This window comes from Ranitomeya variabilis, chromosome 3 (assembly GCF_051348905.1).
Source record: "Ranitomeya variabilis isolate aRanVar5 chromosome 3, aRanVar5.hap1, whole genome shotgun sequence".
Lineage (NCBI taxonomy): Eukaryota > Metazoa > Chordata > Amphibia > Anura > Dendrobatidae > Ranitomeya > Ranitomeya variabilis.
The window spans coordinates 678,511,464-678,533,262 of record NC_135234.1 but is presented as its reverse complement, the minus strand read 5'-3'; the positions used below and the strand labels follow the sequence as shown (position 1 = coordinate 678,533,262).

Genomic DNA, 21,799 nt, shown 5'->3' with positions numbered 1-21,799 from the left:
GAGCGGTGGATACTGCGTCCGATACCTCTTGACTTTGTGCCATTTTTCGGCATAACCAGCTAGCCTATCACCATAGGGACGCCTAATATATGACCCTGATACTCACAAATACTAGAGTGAGGTACATTGATGAAGGGCTAAAATAGACCGAAACGTCTACTGTATGTACTTTACCTCATTAAATTGTCACTGCATTTACGTTCTGTGTGTGCCAAGTTTATCTATAAATCTACTACAGTTTGGGCACCTACTTGAGCACCACTAATTAGTAGTGCCTACGTTATTTGATCCTAGTACAGGAACATGGTCTGATCATACCACAGCTCCTGGACAGGGAAGAAAGCAAATGAGAGTATACAGACATTACAGCACGGGATCACAGCTGATTCTTTTTATGAGGTAAAACATTGCTTAAAAATAGGCAGTGAAATGTTTTATCTCACAGAAAGAATCAGCTGTGATCCTGTGCTGTAATGTCTATATACTATTCCCCCCTGTCCAGGAGCTGTGGTATGATCAGCCCATGTCCCTGTAAGTCAGACACAGCCATTACACAGTACACAGCAGGGGCACATGTATAAGATTATCTCAGCACAGGAGCATTTTATTTAAACATCCAATTATGGAAATTATTTTTATTTGAAGATGTATTGATTAAAATGTTTAGTTAAACTGACTTTGTTCATGGGAAAGCCCCTTTAAGTTTGGGTGTGTTCACATAGATTTTTTGGATCAGAAACTCTCAAAATCCTTCTCAAATACTCAAAACGTCTGCAGATGTATTTGGAGCGCCCCCGTGTAGGGCAGTAGGGTACTCGGTCCTTCGGTTCTCGGAGGGATGTCACGGTGGCTGACCCGATCCTTGGAACTAGGGACATCTGTATTAAAGGGGAAAGCTCTTTAAAGGGTAATATTCGTGACGCCACCTGTGGTGTTCGGTCAGGGTGACCGACGCTGCTTAGGGGTCCGCTGGGGTGATGTTATGGCAGCTAGATGGTATACCTTCCCACAGGTGAAGTATATCCCCAGGGCTTCCCAGTGTGTAGATGGTGGATGGTCTGAGGCGCAGTGAAGAACGAGGACACAAAGTTGCAGTCTCTTTACCTTTTTACTGAAGGCTTCAGCATCCACAGTCCAGAGCACCAGATCACAGGGCAGGCAGAGTCCGGCCGGTTTGGAGGCAAATCCAGAGTCCCCTTATCCAGGTGGAAATCAGTAGCCTTCCTCTAGCGCCTGGGTGTTGTAGTACCTTACTGCTGAGCCTCTCGTAAGGTCCTCACAACTGTTGTAGATGTTCTAGATGTTATGTCTCTTTCTCTGTCCCCCAGATGGATAGGACAACCCATATGACCGGTGGCCTGTACCTTTTTACAGGGACTCTAGCACGCCCCGGCCTCTCATGGGTGCCACCTTGCCTCCTGGGTATGGGGCGGATCAGTAACTTGAAATTAGCTGTCCTGCCGGTCTCTGGAGCAAGGCATAAAGGACTGTTGCTCCCTCGGTGTTCCGGCTACCGGATCCTGCGCCTCAGAAGGAGGCAGCCTGTGCAGGGCAGAACTCCTTCTGGTATCCACTTCTTTTGCTATGACTTCGTTTCTCACTCTCTAAAATACAGTTCTCTGTTCGTGTCCTTTCTTAGGAACTGCCGCACGTGGGGCAGGCGCAGCTCCGTGTCCTTCAGTCTAGGCCTCTGACAGGATCCCACCCCTGTCAGGGACCAACTACCTGAGCGGAGCTCAGCCAGCAACTGCCTAACTTCCTATCCAGACCACCAGTTTTACCTAAGTGTGAAGAGTGCCCTAATAAATAGGAGCATAGCTCCCCCTGGTGGATTGGAATATGAAATGTGTTGTATGTTTGTGATACCTGGTAAAGAGATCTCCTTTATTGCCTCCAAACGTAACATCACTCTCCCCTAGAGGAAAATTATATTACTGCAACGACCAGGAACCTGGGGCGCTGCACTTTCATGTAAATACCCCTTTATATTTTTTGCGGTCCTTCAGATTGGTTCACTATGCCCAAGTGGCCCTTGGACCAAAAATGTTGTGCATCCCTGCTGTAAATGGTCTTGAAAAGATTAACAGCTGCTGAGTAAAAAAACGGATTGCACACCGACAACACACGGATGACAAGTGAAATTAAATTGGCTTTTCTGGATGAAAACTGGGCTGATTTTTTATACTCTCCTGTGACCCCAGCCTGAGAGCCATTTGTGCTAAAGAGAAGATGCAAAAGCAATGATTGGCCCCTTTATGGTTTAATTCTTCACCATTTTCCAGACGTTTGTTTGCTTTCAACAAATGATACCGTTACATAGATACAATTGTATCCGGTTTAGCCAGACGCAGAAGCTGCTCAGGTCTCTTTTGTAGTCTGCTACTATGTATCAGTCTGAAGTCCAGATACTGTAGGATACGTTCACTTTTGATTTTAAATCATAACCTTCAAATCAGCCACAGTATTAAAAATGGGTAAATATGGACATTATTAATTAAAGCACCACTCCAGTATGTTTTTATTGCAGCGCTGAAGCGGTGCTTCTAGTCTAAAGTTCCTAACCACGGTCTTATACTTACACGCCGCCATCTTCATCTTTTATCGCTGCCGCTCCAGTCGGTCTCCAGCAGGTTGTGACCAGTGTTTGTTGGGTGAGCCGGAGGTCACTTTTCAATGTGAGTCTATGAGATCCTTGTGCTGGACCTCATAGACTTACATTGAGAGATTGCACCCGTTACCTCTGACTTCCGGTCAATGAGATGTTGCAGTCACAAAATGGCTTAGAGAGACCGGAGTGGTGGTGATAAAGAGTTAAGATGGCAGTGTAAGACTAGGGTCAGGGAACTTAGATTAGTAGTACCTGTCCAGTGCTGAAAAAAACAAAAGCTGGAAAGGTGCTTTAATATATGTACAATAATTCTTATCTATAATAAATACAAATAATATTTCATATGAAATATATAAAATTAATATCTAATAAAATACATTATACTATATATATGTATATATATTAATAAGAATAAATTCAAATAATTAAAGAAAATGAAAAATTTAAATTGAATTAAAAATTGATGATTATGATGATGATAATAATAATAATAATAATAATAATAATAATAAAATGTAAGTAACATACAGAGAGGCAAACCCTCTGTTGTCTAAAAACTGTTCAAATCCCTAAATTCAATACTGTTCATATATAGGATATACACCACAATGGGATCCACAGGTGCACAGATTAGTATAATAAATCACAAAGGAGTGCAATAAAAACAGTATCACACACCCAATGTGTCAAACAAGTATTTAATAAGAATGATCAAACATTGCACTCCTTTCCAAAGTAATTGCCTGCATGGACATGGTAAGACAAGAGCAGGGCACACTGCACAGACACATTACAGCTTCATAGCACTGTTGCATTGGAGTCTTCCTTAAGTTCCGTCATTGTCACTGGAAGAAAAAGGGCTGCACTCCACTATTTCTTATCATTAAAGAATGGACTCCTTTAGGACAGAGGCACATAACTGTATTTTTCGGTCTGAGTGCCGTCCTTAAAAAAAAAATGGACGGAAAGAATGCTTTTTAATACAGCTGTTTAAATGACTGTTTTTGTTATGGACCAAATGTCAGCGTGAAAGAAAATCGCAGCATGCAGTAGTCTTCTCATTATTTCAGATGAGAGTGGCTTATTTAAGTCTATGGGCGCGCAAAAAATATCAGATCCCAAACGGATCATCTGCACAGCATCCGAATTACAGATGCATTGCATTTCCTTAACATGGGATTAAAAACGGAGGACATTTCAGATGAAAACACATCCAATATTTTGTATGAAAATCTGATTTTTTTACATAGTTTTGTGAGCTTGAGCAGCGCGGTGGCTCAGTGGTTAATACTGCAGCCTTGCAGCCCTGGGGTCCTGGGTTCAAATTTAACAAGACAAGATCTGCAAGGAGTTTGTGTGTTCTTCCCATGCTTGTGTGGCTTTCTTCCGGGTTCTCCAGCTTCCCCCCACACTCCAAAGACATAACGATAGGAAATCTAGATTGTGAGCCCCAATGGGGACAGTGATGATAATGTCTGTAAAGCGCTGTGGAATTAGTGCTGCTATATCAGCAAGTAAAATAAATAAATATACATAGCATGATGGAAACCAAATTGTCCTCTTTATAACACATGAGGTCATTTTGACCTTATTTAACCCCTTAACGACCACTGATACGTCTATTAAATGTGGTCATTAAGGGTACTTATTCTTCAGCGACGCTTTTTAATGGCTCTGAGGAAGAAGAGTATAGTGCCGCCAGTGGCGGGGATTCCTGCGGGTGTCAGCTGCATGTGACAGCTGACACCCTGCGGTATCGGCCCCGTATGGTTTTGCGACTGATCAGGGCCGATTAAACCCTTAAATACCACTATCAATTGCTACAGGGGTATTTAAGTTGTGACAACGGGGTCACAAAACCACCGTAGTAACCATCAGACCCCCGTGGTTACCATGGTACCCTGGGGTCATGTGGTGACCCTAGGGTGCAGTGGCCTGTGAGATCCAGCAATAGGGCAGAGACAGACTGCCGTATTTCTTGTGCTCGCATTGTAAACCTCGTACTGGCTGTCGGCTCTCCTGACCTGAGCTTGACAGCTGCATAGTAATCCATCATACTGTTTGGCTCAGGTCAGGAGAAGTGCCGGCCAGTCCAGTCCGTGCAGTGCGATGCGATTCACACACGAGAAATACGGCAGTCTGTTTCCGGCTCTGCCCATAAGCTGAGTCTCACAAGCACAGTCAGTGAGTCACTAACAGTCTGATACACTGCTGTACATGAGTACAACAGTATATGAGACAAATGATCAAAATAAAAATTATACATATCCCACAGGGAAAAAGTACAAAAAAATGAAAAAAATAAAATATGTAAAAAAACACACAATTAAGTGCACACAAATCACGAAAATCTGTTTTGTCACTCAAAATGCAACGTTTGTGATACAACAAGAATAAACAAAAAAGTACACATAATTGTTTTCACCACGTCTATACAAATGGCACTTTATTTTTTCCGTTTGGCGAACGCCATTAAAAAAATATTTAAAAAACCCCCCAAAATATCACTTTTTCATCATAGTGACTCACAAAAATGTGAATAAAAAGCGCTCAAAAAGTCATATGTAAAATAAAATGGCATAAATGAAAATGCCAAACCATCCTGCAAAAAACAAGCACCAATATGGTTCATTCGGCAAAAATATAAAAAGTTACAGTTCTCAGAATATGATGGTTCAAAAACAAATTCATTTTGCTAAAATATTGTTCTTATTGTGTAAAAATAGCAAAGCATAAAATTTTTTGCAATTCTCCAGAAAAAAAGTCAGGCGTGGATGTTACAAAATAGTCACTGCAGCCGTAGATGAATTCATTGAGAGGTGCAGTTTCTACAATGGGGTCACTTTTGGGGGTTTTCTGCTGTTCTGGCACCTTCAGGGCTCCGCAAATGTCCCCCATAAAGTATTCTAGCAAAATCTGTGCTCGAAAAGCCAACATGACGCCTGCAGACCACTCCATCAGAGTCTGCATTCCAAAACGTCCCTTCTTCCTTTCTGATCCCTGTTGTGTGCCCAAATAGTGGGTTTTCTCCACATTTGGGGTATCAGCGTACTCAAGAGAAAATATACAACTAATTTTGGAGTCCAACAGTACTTTTTTGTGTGTAAAATGTATTTTTTTTAATTTTCACAGCTCTATGTTATAAACTTCTGTGAAGCACCTGGGGGTTACAGGTGCTAATGACACATCTATGTAAGTTCCTTAAAGGGTCTAGTTTCCAAAATGGGGTCACTTGTGGGGGGTTTCCACTCTTTAACCACATTAGGGGCTCTCCAAATGTGACATGGCGTCTGCTCTCGATTCCAACCATTTTTGTGTTCAAAAAGTCAAACGGTGCTCCTTCCCTTCTGAGACCTGCCGTGCTCCCAAACAGTGGATTTACATACATGGAACAGATTTTTAGTTGTAGGTGCTAAAAACTGCAACAAATCTGACACTCTGTAAATTAAATTTGTGGCTATTCACAGAATTGCTTGGGAATATTCTCTGATTTCAGGGCTGGGGCAAGGGCAAGGCAGAGTAGGCAGCTGCCTAGGACACTATTGAAGTAAAGCCCAATTTGTGAACCACAAAAACGCTTTGTGTAACCAATTGGATGCTATCTCCAAGTTGCTTTTGGCACCAAAGAAGGCTTCTAGTACTTGGGCTTTTGACAAGCAGACATGTCTCCATGAAGACAGTTGTACAATTTGGACAAGTCCTTTCATTTTCTTACACAGTTTTTAGTTGTGGGGTGCACACAGCAATATGACGGCTGCTAGAGAAGCATTATGTGAATTACTCCTAACCCAAATAACCAACTTTTAAAGCTGATGATTACTGATGTCACGTAGGGTTTAATCACCGTGATGTGACATAACGACTGGAGCTTTTCTTAATAATACCAATGTTCATAGTATAAAAACGGTTAATTGCTGAAAAATGCAGTGATCAGCATCGAAAATCAGTACACAGCTTATAATTGAGTAATCATGTTCTGTCCAGCAAAAAGAAAAGAGTCTGATCAAACATCAACCAGCTGTGGAAGGAAACACATTGCAGCAGAATGTCCCTTTAAATGCCGTCTTTCCTTATACCAGTCATTACTTTATGCAAATGTGACTCTCAAGAAAAATGGAAGAACATGTGGAATTAATGAGAAGGAAAGAAAAAGGCGTTTAGAGAAACTGATTAAAACCACACATGGCGGAGCTGCTATTTTTGACACTAGAGTACTGGGGACCCCGAGGTAAGAGAAAGAAAATAACCGCGTCATATGTCTAATGTATATAACCGTGTCATATGTCTACTGTATATAACCGCATCATATGTCTGCTGTATATAACTGTAACACCCCAGGGTCCTCTCACGGGAGAGGGATGTCACGCTTGGAAGCAAGGGAAGGTCTCTTTTATCAGGTAAACACAAACATGCAACATGTTCACACTCCAGGTCAGAAGGGGGAGCTCTGAACCCGGTTTTCAGGGGAACTTCCCTTGATATATATTCTGGCTGGAGGGGAAGTAAGTGAGTAGTCTGTCAGGAGGACAGAGAAGAGAGCAGTCAGACAGTGAGTGTCGGAAGGACTGAAAGGGCCATGCAGCCAGAGGTACTGCAGCTCCTGGAGAAAGAGAATACAGAAGGAAAGAACAGATTGTAGAGAGTGTGCAGGAGAGAGCAGCACAAGAGAGTGACAACTAGGGAAGATAGCTGTGACTGGGCTATCTTCCTGCAGAGGGCGGATTCCCAGTAGCCGGAAGACTGAGGTTGTGTCGGACTCTAGGAGGCACAGCAGAAACCGGCAGGACAGTTGGACTATACGTTACCTGTCCGCCCTAATACCCAGGAGGCACAGTGGTGCATAGAGCCCGGGTCGTGATAGAGACCCTATAAAAAGGCTCGAGCCACCTGTCATACGGGTTTGTGTCCCACTTTTATGGAGGACAGAGAGGAACTGTGAGGACCCTGCTAGAAGCCATAGCCACTAAGGGACTACAACATCAAAGCGCTGGTAGGAAGGCTTTCATCTCCACCTGGTAAAGGGGACTCTGAACTTGCTTCCAAGCCGGCCGGACCCTGCCTGTACCTGTCATCTGGTGCCCTGGACTGTGGCTGCCTGAAGCCTTCAGTAAACCAAGTAAAAAGACTGCAAACCTGTGTCCTCAGTTCTTTACTGCACCATTCTCCATCTTCACCTACACACCGGGAGCCCTGGGTATATACTTCACCTGTGGGAACTGATAACATCCTAGCTGCCATAACATCACCCCAGAGGACCCCTTTAAGCAGCGTCGGTCCCCACTGACCGAATACCACAGGTGGCGTCACGAACACAAACTTTATTCAAAATCCCTTTAAAGACCTTCCCTTTAACATGGGCGCCCAGGGCCATGGACCAGGTCGCCGCCACCGTGACATCCCCCTGTGAGTACCCCATGGCCCTGGCGGGCGACTCATAACCACATCATATCTGTTGTATATAACTGTGCGACATGTCTACTGTATACTCATTACCGATACTGAAAGTGTCTCTCGCCGTCTGCCATGCATACAAGACATTAATCACTGACTCGTTGCCAATAAAATATTTGGTGTGTACACATTTTCATTCATTGCTCAAACTTCCTTCAAGTGTTTGTTCACCTTTAGTGACCCTGCCCAAATGTGGAGAATTACTTAAAGAGCAACTCCCTAATGCAGTTCTCTCATTGGCATGACTCCATTTAGCCATAGGTGCATTACAAAGGGGTAGTATTGTTCCCCAGCCTCCAGGCTTCCTGCTAGCTGCTTGATTGACAGTTCCGATCGGTGGCTTTGTTCCGCCGCTGGTCCGCACTCTGTGCTCTCTGATGCTGCTAATTGGGGCATCTTTGCCTGTGCAGCATCAGAGGAGCACAGTAGGACCTAAGATGGCTTAGATCGGTCACTAATGGTGTGCTCCACTGATCTGGCCACTGTCAGAGCAGCACTTACAAGCTCTATTGGAAAGAAGTAATTTTCATGTTTGGCCACTGCTGCTAGATTGCAGTGGTAATTGTTGGCAATGCACAGTAAACAATAATATAAAAAATCCATTTTGTTCTTGAGAAAGGAGGGGATTTTTAATAACAAGTAAAGTGCAAAGTTACTTGTTGTTACAAGCACTTTGCAATTTTAACAATTTAAGATGACGAGACTAACCCTTAAAGGCCTCGGGTTAAGGGTAAAAGCACATGCAAAGGAAACTCTGCCTCAAATCTAATGCAAAATCCACATCTGCGTTGTTACCTCTTTGCAGTACAGCCATCATTAAGCTGATTAGCATATTCACAGGCCATGTAAGGTGAGAAGAAAAGCACATTTTTTCCCTATAACATTGCTTTTGTACAGCAGCGCTGTCCGATATTGTAATTCATTCCTATTAACATGAATGGGGTTAAACTACGATACAAGGCAAAATCCATAAACATGAGTGGCTTTGTTTCTGGAACAAAAAGCAAGCTGATTTCTTTTCAGTTCATACAAACCTTTAGGCCGGGATCACACATACGCGAGATACAGGCGAGTCTCACAGGTGAAATCCCTCCTCTGGCGTCGGCACTTGGGAGCGGAGCGTGCAGCTCGATGTATTGCTGTGCGGCTGCACGCTCCGCTCCGGAGTGCCGGCGCCAGAGGAGGGATTTCACCTGCGAGACTCGGCCGTATCTCGCGTATGTGTGATCCCGGCCTAAAAAAGGAATTCTGTTACTAAGTTTCCGCTGCCCTATCTGAGAGCTGTATGATGTAGGTGCAGAGATCCTGCTGGAGCCAGAGGTCACTGACCAATGTAAGTCTACGAGAGCGTAGTTCTGGCCTCGTTCTGGCTCTCATAGACATGCAGTGAGAGCTTGTGATGTAACTTCTGACTTCAAAAGATGTGGTCACAAGATGGTGCCTACATCCCCCCCCCCACTGGAGTGGCGCTTTAAATAGAAGGAGGGAGAGGAGTGGAGGACCTACATGTCCACCTCTGTGAAGTCTCAATGACTCTGTGACTAAATGACAGCTCCATAGTTAAGAATGGCTTCCATAGTTTACTACTTCCTGGACTAAGGTCAAAGAGTCAAACCAGAAATGATTGACATAGGAAGAAAAGCCTGAGACAGTGACCGAACACCTTTGACTATCTTTGGTCATTATTTTTAGGAATCTATCCGTAAGGAAAAGGTAGAAATAAGTTACTCAGGACATTGGGAGCCTCAAAATATCTGTGAATAGGAAAGGCAGGAACATTTCGCTCCTTCCTCAGGAGTGCCCAAGAGTATGTATCCTGATTATTATTATTAATATTATTACAAAGATAATTACATGTTGAGGTTCATAAGAATGAGCCACTGCACCCATGGGTGCGGCTGACTCCAGGGAACAGTACACTATCTCTTGTGTAAAACATGCAGACGTTGGCATCGCCTCCCTCTGACATGATCTACCTCTGCCTTAATGCTGACGCTGACATTCTGTAGGACATGGCCGGAGGGAAGAGCTGTCACTCAGTCACCTGTGCACAGTTACTGTCACCCATGTTCATGTTATCTGAGGGCAAAAAAGTTACTTATATGAAGTAAACTCAGCAATCCACCACTGTTTCCATTCACATGTGTTTGACCTCAGACTGCCTCCATGACACCAGACGACATATTTTCTGCTCTACATTGAAATAATTTGCATTTTTTGGGCTGTAAGATACATCTGACTTAAGGACGCACCCAAATAAATAGTATGCCAACTTCCCAGGTGAGCTAAGGAAATAGAGAAGCTAATGTCACTAATTTGGGTTCTTTCAATTAATAATAATGATACTTTTCACCCTTTAAATGGTTATTATGGTCAGAAAGAGTTAAAATTGCAAAGTACTTATTAGTAAAAAAAAAATACTCTCCGTTCTCAAGGATGGAGAGACTTTTAATTTTATTGTTTACTGCTCTTGCCACGGATACCGGCCACCTCTGCAGTATATCAGCAGTGGCTGATCTTCTAGGTAAGTTCTTTTCTACAGAGCTTGTAAAAGCTGTTTTGAAGGTGATGGGTATCACTGGAACGTGCTGTTAGTTCCAGATTCACTCAGCTTTAGTTCCCCTAATCTCCTTCGAAGCTGCAGAGGAAAAACTGCCTCTGCTTGCAGTGCTCTAGAGTGCAAAGTTCAGGCCATTAGTGAAACCATGCCACTAGTCCAAACTGTCAAGTGGGACACACCACTCCCGGCAAGCAAGCGAGAAGGCAGGGAAGCGGGGTGCTCCTGAAGATCAATGGCGAAACAACCCTTTTAAAAAAAGTTGTTGTGGCGAGATGTTAGCTATTCTGTGAGGATAGTCTAATGTATGAGTACCGTATATACTAAGTATATACCCTGTAGCTCCAGTTATATGGATACTCTTGAGTTGTATATAGCGTCTTTATAGCTCTATGTGACAAACAATTTTGGTAATGTGCTGTAGTCATCCCCTATAGACTGATGAAGGACAGCCAGCTCTCCCTCCTCTCAGTGTTGACACCACATTTACAGGCACCTCACACTATAGCCACCTCCATTTTAACCTACCTTGTTGTGTGTTTAGCCTGCCCCGGTGTTCAAGGCTTTCTCCTCTCACTTGAAGCCTCAGGGAGATGTCTGACTGAAGAGGAGTTACGGTATGAGTATTAGTGTGAGCAGCCCCAGGCAGGTGGGAAGAACCAGTGTTGGGAGAAATGCCTCGGAAAGCTCAGGGCTTGTGGGCCAGACTAGGCCACAGTCTGGAGAGCAGGGGAGGAAGAAAGCTCATGTCGGCATACAAACTTCTACAGTAAAGTGTTGCCTCAGGCTGAAAAAGGACTGAAGAAGCTGCTAATCAGGAGGTCTCTAGAAGCCATCTCAAGATCCGGGCACTCAATATCACAGGGCCCAAGCTTGTCACATAATTATTAAGAAGAGTGTTATATGCATGCTCTGTCCATTCATTAAGAAGGCAGTCAAAATGGAAAGGGCTCCTTGGCCATCCAACTGTGGGCTATAAAGACGCCAGGCTTTTAACCAAGATTTTTTCTTAAGAAACAGGTGTGTTTCATTGGTCCGCAAACTGCAGAAATACCGTCAAAGAAGTTACACAAGGTCCATTATTTAGATGTTTAAATAATTAGGCAAGCTCAGTCATTAATATGCCACAGAGCTCATATAGGCACGGCCATTGCTATATTGCATCCTGTTAGGTGTCACCAATGGAGGATATCACTCTCATCCTGTCAAACCGCAATAATCACCTTATTGTTCGGCATATGAGTATCTGCTTCAGTGATTTCTAGGGTGAATACAAATTCTAAGTCTCATATTTACATATACCTATACTTCAAGGATCTGCTATAGGTCATCCATGCATCAGACTTTGCAAGGAGGGCTTTTTATCGATTCTGCATGATATTGCAATAACGGAGGTATGGCGCTGCTACCAGTTGCAGGCTGCATGTAGTAGTTACCAACTATCGTATATGTGTCGGTGTAAGATCTGTCTGCTTTACTTTTCCATGTGCTTGAACCCTGATGCAACATCAAGAGCAAGTTGAAGCCTTGTTCTGCATGCAGGCGAATACTAAAGATGCCTCATGGGATGTAAATTCACAAAAACAAACAAATACTGACAATCCACTGCAAAATCTGTATGAGTTATATGAGGATTTTTTGTAGATTTTGCTGTGGATTCACCAGGAGTTTTTAGCAGTGTCAGACTGGGTGCCAAGGAACCACCAGTAACATTGACTTTGAGGGGCCCATTTTCACCTGCATGCAAATATTACTCTTCCCTTGTTCACAAATTTACCTATGCTTCTATATAATAGTTTGGTTAATGAATGATGAGATGCTACTTTTTTCTCTACAGCGTAAATCACATGAATTATGCCAAGTGCTACCCATACAGTGGGGTAGGGGGGCCATATCTGCACAAGGGCCCACTGGGGAGATTCCCCTGTTTCCGTATGGACTAGTCGGAGCCTGGTTTTTACCAAAAGCATTGCAAAGGGTTAATCCGCCATAACAATTTACAGTATACATTGACTAAAAATCTGACTCATATTGCTCGTATTGGAATATGCAGGAGATTTTCCACCAGCCAAAAACGTAGCACCCTGTGTGAACATAGTCTTAAGTGCAGTGTGGTTGGGTGGACAGGTAGTGGTTGGGTAGTCAGCAGTGCCTTCAACTTGTTCCTCTTCCCCATCATAGACATTGGAGCTCTGGATCCTACCCTGAAGGTGTTAGCAAAAGGTTTACGTTCTTGTGTCTAAATGTAGCCCATATAGTCCACTTGGTCTTGCTCACATGGAGTTTTTTAAAAGGATATTTCTGGCATAAAAATCACCATCCAAAATGATTAAAAATACACTTGTTTGCACTGTTTTTGTGTATTAGGCCATGTTCGCAGCTTTTGGTGAGTTTTTGACATTGAAGATTTTCTCTTTATAATTTTTGCACTCATTAAGTAAAATAGGTTGTTAGCAATTTCTCGAAAATCCGCAGCATAAAAACTTCACCAAAAACTCATCGTGTGAACTTCGATCCAGGCATTTTTTCTGCTTCAGTTAATTTCAATACTTAATTTGAAGCTTTTTTTTTCCATGCTGAAAAAGTCATCTGGTTAAATAAAAAACAGCAGCATGTCCACTGTAGGTGAATTGTCTCATAAAAATTAATCGGCAATGTATTTGAGGAGCATTTCAAGCATTTTTAACATGTATTTAAAAACAGAAGATGCTCAACACTCCCCTTAAAAAAAACACCCAGTGTGAACATGTCCTAATATATCTCCTAAACCATAAAGCTAAAGCCATAGCTTCTACTTTCCAGTTATAACATTTCCAGCACTTAATAATATTGGTATCGAGTCATAAAACTGCATACTCACAGAGAGAAGCCATTTCTTTGGGGAGGTCAGTGGGAAAATTCCGAAAGAAGTTCCCATTAGCTAGCATTTCAAAAGGTGGCGAGCTCCGCATCCCTCCACTGAAGGCGAAGGGGTAAACAGAAGGAGGGAAGCCATTGACGTGACCAAGTGGAGCACCAGATCCGCAGAGACGCTCTTTGCTACTGTTGGCCATGATTTTATTGTATCTCAGTACAACTCCCAGAAGATCTTCTTCGAACAACCAGGTCTTCTCTAGTTATTCTGCAGTAAATCCATCCTGGACATTCCTGTGGACTGATCGAGGATCCGAAACTTGAACTGTAAACTTTCACATTTCTTCCTGAAAAACAGTATCAATAAATCAGTGTTATTTTGTATCCGTGTCATGAAGATTTGCATTCGCTTCTGTTCAGTAGTGACTCCGGCCATTCTGCAGTCACATATAGCAATCATGAACTAGTAAAGTTTTCTTTCCACCTATTCATTAAGTCATAAACCATAATCAGCTACTGAGCTGTCACTGGCCGTGAATCATCACCAAAACCAAAGGTACACAGGACATGTTCGTTTTGTACTGTCTCACGTAATATTGTAGTTTGCATGAAATATGGACATCATACTGCATTTATTCTGCATCCTGTCTGCCATCCGCCATCTTTATGTACTATAGGTCACTTTCAGACGTTCATATGTCAAATGACCAGTATATCAATAAATGTAATGAGGAACAGGGCCACATTTTGCGATGATATCCATTAGTAGCTCGGCTTGTTACTTATTTACTCATTATATGGCTCCATTTGTTTCCCCAACATTCTACAGATGTCATCACTGTCCCCATTGGGGCTCACAATCTAAATTCCCTATCAATATGTTTTTGGAGTGTGGGAGGAAACCCACTGAAATTACTGTCAGATGTTATCTTTGGTGGGATTTGAACCAAAGACCCCAGTGCTGCTAATCACTGAGCCAACATGCTACCATGTTAGCCTTCCTACAAGAATGAGCAAGCTGGCTCTCTAGTGCCACCTATTGGAGTTAGTCTGTCCCTTTAAAGAGCTTTGCCACACTACAGGATATTTAATCAGAGCCTCCGCAAAAGGAAAAAAGACACCCACCTGCAGATAGCTGTTTAGGGGTTCTTGACTCACCAGTGTAGGGCGCTGGACAAGAGGATTAGTGGGTACTGTTTGTCCTTATACAGGCCACCAAGCTAAATATCTTAAGTCACATGGTAAGGTTAGTTAAAGAGTGGCATTGTTTTTCTTGGAGGAAAATTAATTTTAATTTGCATGTCCTTTTCTAAGGGAGCAATGCCTGGCCGATTTTCATTTAATATACGAGCGCCTAAAAGATGCAAATTAAGTTAATCTGGTTTTCTATCTCATAGTAAATGGAATCTGTCACAAGGTTTTCACTAGCCCATCTGAGAGCAGCATGATGTAGGGGCAGAGACCCTGATTCCAAAGATGCATCACTTACTGGGCTACTTGCTGTCATTGTGATGCAATCACTGTTTTCTCTGCTGCAGATCTAGCAGTCCTCTGAAAGCTGAGCCCTGTATAACCCCGCCCACACCACTGATTGGCTGCTGTCTGTGTACACTGTGCATAGACAGAAAGCTGCCAATCAGTGGTGTGGATGAGGTTATACAGAGCTCATGAATATGGAGGACTACATGGCAGCAGGTTTACTAGTCATCTAGTGATAATCTCCTGCTGCTAAAACAGTGATTTCATCAACCTACAGCAAGCAGCCCAGTAAGTGACACATGGCTGGGATCAGGGTCTCTGTCTCTACAATAGGCTGCTTTCAGATTAGGTGGCAAAAATCTGGTGACAAATTCCCCTTAAAGGTTTCTTTAAATCCCTAATAAACAGCTCAGCATTTGGTGGTGATGACCCCTTGATAATTACAACGTTAAACCTAGTATCATGTTGTTGGGTCACGTTAAAGAAATGGACAAGGTTGGCAGAAGAGGGCAGCGATAAGATAAAAACTAAAATTACTAAATACTGAAAGTTAGAAGTGGTGCCTGAAATCACATTTGCTCAGACTCATTTCTAAGAAATCTTGGTGAAACTTTCGCCTTTCCATCCGAAGTTCCAGATAATGGGACCAGAAGAGGGCGCCATACAGGAGTTAGACGCCTCTATGGGTAAGAAGCCATTGCACGGTGGTGACATAATGCACATGATGGCGGTGTATGATCACCTGGAAAGTCTCCCACAGAATAGTAATGGCGAGGAAAGTGCAGTCAGGCAAAATTCTACTAGTAGATGAATTGACTTTAGTGGTTACTTTGTATCCAAAGGAAAGTACATGAAGTTCCAATGTGTGCAGCCGCCTGTAATTGTTTCTTATTAGGCAAATGTACACTACTATAATCTATGGCACATGTTGCTGTTTGTCACAACTATCCCGATTCCCGCTGAGCTTTAATAAAGTATTCCCGTTAGTTAAAGGGGTCATCTAGGGAGAAAATAACAAATGATATTGTATTTATAAGTTTTGGTTAAACTCTAAACCCTACGTCCATGCGCACATTCCGGACCACGGTGTGTAATATAATAGCATGTAGCGCTAGCAGTGCGAAGATTTGTTCTTTATTTGCCACATTTGTCTATGTAACTCTTTAGTGACCAGCTTTTGGGGTCTTAACGAGCAATTTTTTGTTATTTTTGTTTTATTGCATTGAAAAAATCATTAGCATATATATGTATCATTTTTCCATTAAGATATCTATCAGATGTTTTTTTTTTGCTGAACAAATTGCAATTTCAATGTGACTGTTTTGAAATGTATAAAAAGTATTCCATAACTTTTATATGTTGTTTATCGTGAGGATAGGAAAAAAATTGTTATTCAGTCATTTTTTTATTTGTTTTATGGCTTTCATTGTTTACTACAACTAACAAGGTAACTTTATTATCTGTGTCAGTCCATCAGTCTGGGTCATGGCCATATTAAAGGAGTTGTACACTAATCGGATGAGTGAGGATCGGATAGCACACTGACCCATGTTATTCAATGGGGTAGCGGAGATGACCCCATGTTATTCAATGGGGTAGTGGAGATGACCCCATGTTATTCAATGGGGTAGTGGAGATGACCCCATATTATATATGGGGTAGTGGAGATGACCCCATATTATATATGGGGTAGTGGAGATGACCCCATATTATATATGGGGTAGTGGAGATGACCCCATATTATTCATGGGGTAGTGGAGATGACCCCATATTATATATGGGGTAGTGGAGATGACCCCATATTATTCATGGGGTAGTGGAGATGACCCCATATTATTCATGGGGTAGTGGAGATGACCCCATATTATATATGGGGTAGTGGAGGTGACCCCATATTATTCATGGGGTAGTGGAGATGACCCCATATTATTCATGGGGTAGTGGAAATGACCCCATATTATTCATGGGGTAGTGGAGATGACCCCATATTATTCATGGGGTAGTGGAGATGACCCCATATTATTCATGGGGTAGTGGAGATGACCCCATATTATTCATGGGGTAGTGGAGATGACCCCATATTATTCATGGGGTAGTGGAGATGACCACATATTATTCATGGGGTAGTGGAGATGACCCCATATTATATATGGGGTAGTGGAGATGACCCCATATTATTCATGGGGTAGTGGAGATGACCCCATATTATATATGGGGTAGTGGAGATGACCCCATATTATTCATGGGGTAGTGGAGATGACCCCATATTATTCATGGGGTAGTGGAGATGACCCCATATTATATATGGGGTAGTGGAGATGACCCCATATTATTCATGGGGTAGTGGAGATGACCCCATATTATATATGGGGTAGTGGAGATGACCCCATATTATTCATGGGGTAGTGGAGATGACCCCATATTATTCATGGGGTAGTGGAGATGACCCCATATTATATATGGGGTAGTGGAGATGACCCCATATTATTCATGGGGTAGTGGAGATGACCCCATATTATTCATGGGGTAGTGGAGATGACCCCATATTATATATGGGGTAGTGGAGATGACCCCATATTATTCATGGGGTAGTGGAGGTGACCCCATATTATATATGGGGTAGTGGAGATGACCCCATATTATTCATGGGGTAGTGGAGATGACCCCATATTATATATGGGGTAGTGGAGATGACCCCATATTATTCATGGGGTAGTGGAGATGACCCCATATTATATATGGGGTAGTGGAGATGACCCCATATTATTCATGGGGTAGTGGAGATGACCCCATATTATTCATGGGGTAGTGGAGATGACCCCATATTATTCATGGGGTAGTGGAGATGACCCCATATTATTCATGGGGTAGTGGAGATGACCCCATATTATTCATGGGGTAGTGGAGATGACCCCATATTATTCATGGGGTAGTGGAGATGACCCCATATTATTCATGGGGTAGTGGAGATGACCCCATATTATATATGGGGTAGTGGAGATGACCCCATATTATTCATGGGGTAGTGGAGATGACCCCATATTATATATGGGGTAGTGGAGATGACCCCATATTATTCATGGGGTAGTGGAGATGACCCCATATTATATATGGGGTAGTGGAGATGACCCCATATTATTCATGGGGTAGTGTAGATGACCCCATATTATTCATGGGGTAGTGGAGATGACCGATTTTTTTCACGTACAGAATCTGTCTGTGAAAAAATTGCAGCATGCTGTTATTTGATCCTGGAATTGGATGAGACTCATCCATTCAAATCTATGGGTGCGACAAAACAATATGGATAAACTGCAACTCTATAATATAGGAAACTCCACATGGTCCTGTCACTGATGGAACTGATGGTGATGGTGTTCTCTTAAGCCATTACTGGTCTACTCACAAGGGGTTTTGGAACCCCTCTTTTGACATTAGTATACATCCCAGTTCTGTGTTTCTGAGGTGTTGGACCCCTGAGCAATCATACATTTATCAACTATACTGTTCATAGGGGATGCATGTTTGGGGAACCCTTTAAGTTGATCATATACAGTGAGGGAAATAATTATTTGATCCCTTCTGATTTTGTAAGTTTGTCCGCTGAGAGACATGAACAGTCTATAATTTCAAGGGTAGGTTAATTTAAACATTAAGAGATAGAGTATAAATAAAAATCCAGAAAATCACATTGTATAAATTATATAAAGGTATTTGCATTTTGCAGTGAGGAATAAGTATTTCAGCGCAAAAACTACGCATTGCACACGGACCAATGACTCTCTATGGGGCAGCTCCTATCTGCCGTAAATTTCTCAGCTGACAGGTTAGAATAGAATAGATAGAATAAGGGTATGTGCACACGTCAGGATTTCTTGCAGAAATTTTCCTGACAAAAATCCGGAAATTTCTGCCAGAAATCCGCATGCGTTTTTTGCGTGTTTTTTTGCGCGTTTTGACGCTTTTTTTTTGGCGGAAAATTTGCGGATTTTTTGCGTTTTTCTCCTGACACTCCAAAATCATCGGAAATCCGCAAAAAAAACGCAAATAGAATGAACAAGTTCATTCTTTTTGCGGATTGCGTTTTTTTGCGGAAAAAAACGCAACATCTGCACAAAAATTGCGGAATGCATTCTAAATGATAGGATGCATAATGTAAGCGTTTTTTGTGCAGAATTATAGCGTTTTTATCGGGGAAATCCGCAAAAAAACCGCTAAAATTCCTGAAGAAATCCTGACGTGTGCACATACTCTAAATGTCTACACATAGTATAGGGATATATATATATATATATATATATATATATATATATATATATATATATATATATGTCAGTGAGACACAAATATATATATATATATATATATATATATATATATATATATATATATATATATATATATATATATTTCATACAGCGCTAGATAGCAGAAAAGCGGTAATTCAATTGCCGGCTTTTGCTATCTCCTTCCCAAACCCGACATGATATCAGACATGGTTTACATACAGTAAACCTTTTCATATCCCTTTTTTTTTTGCATATTCCTCACTACTAATGTTAGCAGTGTGTGTGTGCAAACTTTGGGGGCTCTAGCTGTTAAAATAAAGGGTTAAATCGCGGAAAAAACTGGCGTGGGCTCCCGCGCAGTTTTCTCCGCCAGAGTGGTAAAGCCAGTGACTGAGGGCAGATATTAATAGCTTGGAGAGGGACCATGGATATTGCCCCCCCCCCTTCCCCCCGGCTAAAAACATCTGCCCCCAGCCAGGGGGAATTACCCGGCTTTTCCGCTATCTAGCGCTGTATGAAATATAAATATATGTATATATATGTGTCTCACTGACGCATATATGTATATATATATATATATATATATATATATTTATATATATATATATATATATATATATATATATATATATAGACTGTATATATGTTTTCACGAATATTTGAGCCCAGGGATCCATTCTATGTCCATTTTGCAAGCCGGCGAGAAAATCTCGGCTGTACGGATGCCATACGCATTACATACGGAGGATGACATGCGTAAAATACGCTGCCACACCCTGCCTACGGATGACATACGGATCACTGTTTTAGGATAATTTCTGCGTATTACGCATGCAAAATACGGACCGTATTTCCCTACGCTGAGTGTGACGCCGGCTTAAGAGTTCTGGCTCCTAGAGACCAGTCAGACGCGCCTAATCAACTCGTTACCTGCATTAAAGACAGCTGTCTTACATAGTCACCTTTATCAAAGACTCCTGTCCTCAGGCTCAATTAATCAGTCAGACTCTAACCTCTACAACATGGGCAAGACCAAAGAGCTTTATAAGGATGTCAGGGACAAGATCATAGACCTGCACAAAGCTGGAATGGGCTACAAAACCATAAGTAAGACGCTGGGTGAGAAGGAGAAAACTATTGGTGCAATAGTAAGAAAATGGAAGAAAGACAAAATGACATCGATCTGGGGCACCATGCAAAATCTCACCTCATGGGGTATCCTTGATCATGAGGAAGGTGAGAGATCAGCATAAATCTATACAGGGGGAACTTGTAATGATTTGAAGGCAGCTGGGACCACAGTCACCAAGAAAACCATTGGTAACACATTACATCATAAAGGTTTAAAATCCTACAGTGCCCGGAAGGTCCCCCTGCTCAAGAAGGCACATGTGCTGGCCTGTCTGAAGTCTCCCAATGAACACCTGGATGACTCTGTGAGTGATTGGGAAAAGGTGCTGTGGTCAGATGAGACAAAATTTGAGATTTTTGGCATTAACTCAACTCGCCGTGTTTTGAGGAAGAGAAATGCTGCCTATGACCCATAGAACACCGTCCCCACTGTCAAGCATGGAGGTGGAAACATTATGTTTTGGGGGTGTTTCTCTGCTAAGGGCACAGGACTACTTCATAGCATCAATGGGAGAATGGATGGCGCCATGTACCGTAAAATCCTGAGTGACAACCTCTTTCCCTCCCCCAGAACATTAAAAATGGGTCGTGGCTGGGTCTTCCAGCAAGACAATGTCCCAAAACATACAGCCAAGGCAACAAAGGAGTGGCTAAAAAAGAAGCACATTAAGGGAATGGAGTGACCTAGCCAGTCTCCAGACCTTGATCCCATAGAAAACTTATGAAGGGAATTGAAGCTCCGAGTTGCCAAGCGACAGCCTCAAAATCTTAACCCCTTTCTGCCAGCTAACGGAATAGTACATCAGCTGCCAGTATCCCCCGCTTTGAAGTGAGCTCACCTCAAAGCCGAGACATGTCAGCTGTTTTGAACAGCTGACATGTGCCCGCAATAGGCACCAGTGGAATCGTGATCCGCTCGCACCTATTCACTAGTTAAATGCTGCTGTCAAATGCTGACAGCGGCATTTAACAAGCGCTTCTGGCGTCCGGGCCAGAAATACATGCACCGCTGACCCCCGTCAGATGATCGGGGGTCATTGGTGCATTGCCATCACAATCACAGGTCTCCGCGAGACCTCTATGGTTGTTGATGACAGATTGCTATGAGCGCCAACCTGTGGTCGGCGCTCATAGCAAGGCTGTAATTCTGCTGCATAGAGGAGATCTGTGCATCACCTGTATGTAGCAGAGGCCATCGAGTTATGGCAGCTTCTAGTCTCCTATGGAGGCTATTGAAGCATGCCAAAAGTAAAAAAAATGTGTTTAAAAATATTAAAAAAAATAAAAAAACATAAAAGTTCAAATCACCACCCCTTTCCCCCCAATAAAAAAAAAACAATATAAAAAATCAAACCTACATATATTTGGTATCGCCGAGTTCAGAATCGCCCAATCTATCAATAAAAAAAAAGGATTAACCTGATCGCTAAA

The 21,799-nt window shown here is 42.4% G+C and overlaps 1 protein-coding gene across 2 annotated transcripts in view; it reads right to left on the bottom strand.

Annotated features, from left to right (window-relative positions):
- RARG (retinoic acid receptor gamma) overlaps positions 1-21,799 on the bottom strand; it is a 231,400-nt gene that overhangs the window by 150,012 nt on the left and 59,589 nt on the right. For both annotated transcript variants that reach the window (XM_077298003.1, XM_077298004.1), the window contains exon 2: positions 13,477-13,816. In XM_077298003.1, the coding sequence (XP_077154118.1) occupies positions 13,477-13,669 (193 nt within the window). In that variant the 5' untranslated portion in view covers positions 13,670-13,816. The remainder of the gene's footprint in view (positions 1-13,476; positions 13,817-21,799) is intronic.